Below are 7,391 nucleotides of genomic sequence, written 5' to 3' on the forward strand. Positions count from 1 at the left end.
CTCAATTTTCTTCTTCAATTATTGAGGAAAGAAATCACTTCTCTTTGAAAAATCTTCTTATTTTTCTAGTGCAAAATAAGAAGGGTTCTAGCTAGTTAGTGGTGGGCTTGATTGGAAGAAAGGAGTCCAAAAGAAAGGTGAAGCTTGTAGATTGTCTACCTTCAAGAGCTAAGGTGTTTACACCTTAGTTGGAGCCACAATCAATCTTTGAGATTGATAGGTACATTTCTTAACACACTATGAATGTCATTTTGTTTTTATTGTATTTGCTACACATTATATGAGAGGTGGCCGAAATTTTTGCTAGAAAATATGATTTTCGAAATTTTTGTTGCTTCCGTTGCGCTTCCAGTCACCGTAACCGATCCCCTTTCAATCCCGAAACCTGGAACAGATCGTGAGTGCTCTGAACCATGGTCAAGGGAGGTTTGAACACAGCTAGGACGAGGAGGAGAGTCGCTTGAGCGTTGGGAATGGGGTGATGATCGAGAGCACTACATGAGGGGCCAGGGGCTGTGTGAGTTGCGAGGGGCTGTAGGCCTGGTGCAGCTGCCTTTGGGTTGTAGGCTTGTGTCTAGTGAGTCCAGCAGGGTTCATTAGTGTCCCTAATGGTGCGCCATAAAGATCGGTTAAGTGCTGGAGAAGCTAGGACCAAAATAGGTAAGATATAAATTTATGTGGGTTTGGTTCGAAAGTTTATGTACGTGGCTTGTGCAGGAATTATGGGACTCATTTAAGCTTGGTTTAGAAGGTTCATTAGGGTCTTAATGGTGAGCCATAAAGGTAGGTTAAGTGCTGGAGAAGCTGGGACCAAAATATTTAAGAATTGGGGCCATGTGTCAGAAGATGATTACGCAAAGGAGGGGCCGAGAGATTTGTTCTTTTCCTGGAATATCAGCCAATGGTTTTTGGGTCTGATGTTATAATTTTAGGAGCATTACAGTGTTTTTAAGGTATGGTAAAAATTTGGGAAAGTTTTGGTTAAGTTTCGGTTCGATTCGGGTTAAAACCGGGACCTCGGTCCAAGTTTTAAAACGAATCGGTTAAGTTATATAATGTGCTCGAGTTTACGTCTAAGAATACTTTTAAATATGTTTTGGGACATTTTAAGGAGATCGGTAAGCTTCGGATCAATTTTAGAGGTTTAGGGGTAAAACGGTAATTTTTGGGTTTCCAGGGGCAAAATGGTCATTTTGCACCCGGGGTGAGATTTTGTCCTGCAGCGCCCTGAGCACAAATTTATGATATTTTAAATGTTTATGCATCATGATCACGATTTAATATTTTATGGAGATATCCTTCGAATGCTTGGATTTAAGAAAAATTGCATTGGTGCGTGATTTTTATAAGTGATGAAAATAGTAATGTTTTGAATGATGAGAATTAGTCGTGGCTATCAAAGCATATGTAAATATTTAATACGTATATGTAATTGCTGATGATGAGGCCTAGGCACAGTGGGTGGGTGATCCTTTCACTGATATCCGACAGCCCTCGGGTACCGCGGTTTTATGTATGTTGGATCCATCGTAAATGATGATGTACGATAGTCACCTATAATGAACTAAATTCATTAATGATAAAGGATGGATGATGAATGATGAATGATGAACGATGAACGATAAATGATAAACGATATATGATGATTAATGATGAGCTGTTTTGACACGTCATGATTTTACACGACACGTTTATGTTACGTTTTTAAAATTCATGAAAGGTATATTGAGTATGGTATTTTTCACTGTTGTGTGCTATGTATATGTATTTGCTATTAACAGTGCAGGTGTGTTGAGTCTTTAGACTCACTAGGCATGTGTGATGCAGGTGAGCTTAATGACGAGGGGACTAGAGGTGCTGAACTCTGAGTAGGCAGACCTGGTGTGATGACACAACCGAAGACCGCATGGTTTCCTCATATTTATGATTTCATGAATTTAGAGGATTTGAGGATTTTTGTATACGCTGTTTTATTTCATTGATGAATGTTAAGATTTCTCTCGTTCAAGTTTTTGCTATAATTTTAATGGAAAATATTTATGATTATTTTTAATTGGTATTTTTAGTAGGACTACATGCATGCAAGATTTTTAAATGCTTATTTTCAAGATGTGGTTTTCTTTTAAAAAATAAAATAAAAATATTTCCGAATTTTAAAACGGTAGATGTTTCAAAAAATTTCTAGTACTTTTAAGAAAACGAATAAGCAGACGTTTCATATCAATTTAGAACAAAGTTTTGAAAATCAGAAAATCGCACCCTTGGCCCAAACAATTTAAGCCCATTATCCAGCACAGTGCTCGAGACATTCCCGTGCAGCCGCTCGCGCGGCCCGTTCACTGCCCCATCATATCGGGCAGGTTGCGAGCAGCCTAGGCACACAGGGCGCGCAGCGTGCGGACGTGCGTGCGTGCGGACATTCCGCACGCCGCGTGCGCTGTACGGACACTCCGCACAGTGCGGGCGGCCGCTCCGCACAGATTTGTGCGCACAGTGCCCTGCCAAGAATAGTTCCAGCAAGCCCCTTTTTTTATTTCTGGAAAAATAAACTTTTTTATGGTGCATCAATTTTCTGAAAAATTTTCTTGTGTGATTAGATCTTGACATCTTGACATTCAAGATATTTAGATCTTGACATCTTGACATTCTAGTACCCAAAACGCAGTGGAAGTTTTTAAAATTTTTACATCTTGACATTCAAAATATTTTTGAGCACTCATATGATTTTAATAAATAAACATTCATAGGATGTTTAGTTTATATCGCTAGTGAATTTTCATTTGGCTCCAATCATGCCGGTATAAGCGAAAGTAGCTCTTGTTGTAAATCTTACAAACTTTTTTCAAATCTTCTTTCTTGAATCTCCTAATCCGGTCTACGACTGAATTATTTTTCCTCTTCCAAATTACAATAGAAATTATATATAAGGATTTTACGTAGAGATTGATATGAGGTGGCCGAAAACAAAGAGAGTGGGAGGAGGTTGCTTTTTCGAAAACCCCTTGGCTAGGAGGCTAGGGTTTTCCGAAAATTGTGAATGAATTGTTTTTAACACTAAGCTTAATTCACATATATAAGCTTACGGCCCATTAATTAAATTAAACACTTAATGGGCTTAATCAATTAATTATTCTAGTCCAACTAGTTTAATTAATTCATTAATATTTTAAAGTTCAATTAAAAACCTTAATAATATTTATGTTGGTCTTGTACTCCTACAAACCCCTTATACATATACCCATTTCATTTAACTGAAATTCTTTATAAAGTCAACATTTGAATTTAATATTTATATTATAAATTCATCTCCTTGAATTTATCACCTCCACAATTTAATATTTAATAAACTCAACTTTTAAGTTTAATAAACTAAATTCACCAATTTTATAAATTCAACTTCTTAAATTTACTATCTAATAAATTCAACTCCTTGAATTTATTTTCTCAAAATGTAATTATCATAAATTCAATTCCTTGAATTTATTATATCATAATATAAATTCAATTTCTTGAATTTATTCTCTCAACGAGAACAAAATGATCCAGTGCTTGTGTGACCCTCAATGGTTTAGGGATACAGCTAGCTGTGGGTTCACCACTCTTTGTGATTCAAGACATAATATTTTATTCGGGCTTAGCCTAATTTGTCCCATTTTATGTATCAACAATTGATCATTAGAATGTCAGAAATCATATTTCTGATTAAACCCATCGAATCATGGTAAGAGTGTCTAGTAGCATTGCCCCATGATTCCTTAAGTATCACTAACAGTGCCTGCAATAACTAGTCGATTATGTTTAACGTACAGTATGGTCCCTTCATCTCATATATCTCGATTAAATCTGCAACCATAGGTTCATCAAGGGTTGCATAATAATTCGACAAATATGTGACACTTATAAATATTGGCATCACATGTACTATTAGAGAACTCCTTCTCCAACATACATCTCATACTCCGGCTAGAGATTCCACACACTGTTATTTCATCAGATCACAGGATATCCACACCCGTAGGTGAGCGGTAAATTCCCAACTACAATGCATTGGCTCCTACATGTGTCGAAACTGTACTCAATCTCGTCACTTGATGACTCTCCTGGAGCCGGTAAACGAGTCAAAGCACATCCCTAGCATATAAAGCCTCAGTGTTGTTCCGGGTCGTAAGGACTAACGGTGTACAATCATAACCACAAACTTATCCTCTCGATGAATGATAACCACTTGGAAAGTCGGAGAGAGGGTTGTTCGGTATAATTATCACATGGTACACAACATCACAGATGCTAGTCTCGAGCTCAAGCGACCTTTATCCATGTTTTAGGTGGCTGAATCGACTAGGAACGAATTTAGATTATATAGTGTTTACACATGAGTTTCAACATTGAATTACGATTCATTTGTATTAAAGTATAATCAAGGTCTTTATCTATGTTGATAACATATGTCTATAGATAAAGAAATAACAAACCATGAAATAATGATTTATATTAAATAAAGATTGCTTACTATAACTTGAGTCAATAAATTCCCTAGCCAACCGTTGACTTGTAAGGCATCTACTCTGAAAATACATATTATGAATCTGTCATTGTTGTTAATATATTGTTGTTAATATATGGATGGATCGAATTAATTATTTATATAAAGATATTTTAGGTATTTGACATATATTATTGTTTCCTAATTTTTTTTTAAATTATGGGTAGCTGTCATTAAGTCATAATTCACATACATAGATAAGTCAAAAGAACATAGTTTGAGAGGAAAAAGATTCTTGTAAAAATTATTATTGTTTTCAGAGTGTACTACTATAAATCTTGTGTGTACTTGTGTTTATCATTCGTCCTTTTTATCGCTTTCGAAAATTAAAACCTGGCCTTATTTCATAGCCACTGTTGATTCCCTCAAGATGATCGATTTCATTTGCTAAGAACAACTTCTTTTGAAAGTTCAAGGGGATTGTTGAATAAATATACCAAATATGGTGACATTAAATAAAGTATATTAATTGAGATATATAATACATATATTTGCATAATATAGTACATGAATTATTTAGGTACATGAATATCATCCTGTATAAGCCTATGAACTGGTATTCTCCATGTATGCTTATTTATGATTATCATTATTAGTCAATACTCATAAATTGCATCAATATGTATGATATTCAAATCTTTCTACCAAATATCCAACTAAAGGGAACACTGTCCGATGCTTGATTTGCCTGTGCTTGTGCCCTCTCTTCTAACTTCCTGAACCTTGGAACTAACCCACACAAATATTCTTGTGCTTTACGCCCCTCGTCTGAGAGGCCTGTCAACTTCTCCACACCCCATCTGTCCACTAAGTATTCCATAATGTCTGTATAGTCCCTGGTAGTGTAAACTCCAATCTGTTGTCCGACGGCTGAGAAGTTTATGAAAAGATTTTTATCCACACCGTCATACATCATATGGGCTGGCATTACGATTTTCTTCTTCATCATGTCAGCGAAAGACCTAACCATGTCATCGGGATCGATCTCAAAAACCTTCTCGACAATTCTGGTGTAGGCAGTTTCATGGCGTTTCTCATCTGAGGCAATAACCCCACAAATCTGAGCCAGTTTTGTATCCCCATATTTTTTGGCAAGCCTAGCAGTGTTTCCATGAGATATGAAAGTTGCCCTTTCTTGAAATGAAACGTAGATAATTCCATGATATGTGTTGTTCTCCGTGCGTACATCCTTTTAGTTTTAAAGTACAGAATGACAAGGTTAAAAACTCAAAAAACATGCAGCAGAATAAGTTTATTGTTAATTACATTTAAATAAAAATTACCATCCCAGAACCGATCAAATATTGTATGGTTTTCTCGATTTGTTTCATATCAACGCGCCCTGAAAGATAAAGATATCGATTGAGAAGATCGCCGTGACGGTTCTCTTCTGCAGTCCACCCTCGGAACCAAGCAGCCAAAGGCGTGGGGTTAACACCAGTATCATCTCTGATTCCATCAAAATTGCTAACAAATGTCTGATAAGTTGGAAGTGCTTCCTCCGTAATCATGTGACCAACCAATGCAACAAAAAAGTCATCTGGGATCTCTTTGGTTCTCTCCCTCAGTTCTTTGACCTGATCTTCGTATCCTTCGGAAGTGTAGTCGGGCAAATAGTCACTCGGCTGCCAAGATTTCTCGACGTCTTTTAGCATCACCAAGATATTGTTTTCAACCCAATCATTCAGCCCATTTATTATCTCACCTTTTTCTGGTGGCATGAAACGAGTCACTTGGTTGAGTACATTTCTCGGGGGAGTGAATGGTTCTTTTAGGTTTGTCACCTCCCTACAATCAAGAAGACATAAAACCTATCGATATTGTAAAAAAAAAAAAAAAAAACAAGACAACTTAGAATCAAGAAGATACACTGAAGAAGAATGAATTGTCGACGCCATGGAAACTCTGCGGGAAGATCTGATATCAGCATCAGGAAAAGAAGACATCATCTTGTAGGAAGTGAAAGCAAGATTAGTTGTAAGTGCCATTTGCAATCTAATTATGCAGAATTTAATGGATTTTGCCAGAAAGAAGATTGAGAAATAAAAGAAGTAATGGGAAATTGCATGGTGCAGAGGAGTGTTTAAATAGGAAAAAAGAATACATATTAATTTGAACTTATTTTGCATGTAATTGTTTACAAGTTTAATTTTAATGTAATAAACGGAGCTTTGGACTGAAACAACTATATCTTCAAATTAAGACAATTAAGATTATTCTAGCTGAACATTTTCACATATACATACAAATAAATGTAAAATGTCGAACAATTTTTTTTTGTTTTTGTATATATATATATATATATTTTTTTTTGGTGGGCGGGATTTAGGCGGCTAATAAAAGTAAGCTTCGATTATAACGTAGATTATGTGATGCAGTTAAACATAAACTTAATTAATACGTAAAATATAGATCACTGACTATTTTTTTGTGGTTAGGCGACTAATAAATGCAAAATAGATTCGGCATGCTACTTAGACATGCTGTTTCAGTCAAGAACAAGATTAGGCATGCTGTTTAGACGAAATTGCATATTTTTAAAAAAGAAAAAAATCCATTAGTATGTTATGACCAATATAAAATTCTTTGCGTTCTTAATGTTTGGACTTCAAACTATTCCGGTTTTACGCGTTTTTAATGAAGAGATGGCCGAGAGGATTTTGTGAAAGGAAGGTGTTTTTTCTCTTTCCTTTTCTTTTTTTTTTTTTTTGCAAAAAATGAAATTAGTTTTTAATCATGAGTCCTAGTGGTGTATATATAGAATGAGACTCCTAATCTAATTAGGAGTTACTATCTACCACAAGGACTTTAATAATTTCATTATGTTTAAACTCTCATATAATCAATA

General features: G+C 35.6%; 1 protein-coding gene across 1 annotated transcript; it reads right to left on the bottom strand.

Moving 5' to 3' along the window:
- Nucleotides 1-5,004: 5,004 nt before the first annotated feature.
- LOC140831814 (stearoyl-[acyl-carrier-protein] 9-desaturase, chloroplastic-like) lies at nt 5,005-6,593 on the bottom strand. The gene is made up of 3 exons (XM_073195551.1): nt 6,413-6,593; nt 5,827-6,331; nt 5,005-5,732 (listed from the first exon to the last, which is right to left on the bottom strand). The coding sequence occupies exons 1-3, from the start codon at nt 6,529-6,531 to the stop codon at nt 5,175-5,177; spliced, it is 1,182 nt and encodes a 393-aa protein (XP_073051652.1). The 5' UTR covers nt 6,532-6,593; the 3' UTR covers nt 5,005-5,174.
- Nucleotides 6,594-7,391: the final 798 nt, after the last annotated feature.

This window comes from Primulina eburnea, chromosome 5 (genome assembly GCF_022965805.1).
Source record: "Primulina eburnea isolate SZY01 chromosome 5, ASM2296580v1, whole genome shotgun sequence".
NCBI lineage: Eukaryota > Viridiplantae > Streptophyta > Magnoliopsida > Lamiales > Gesneriaceae > Primulina > Primulina eburnea.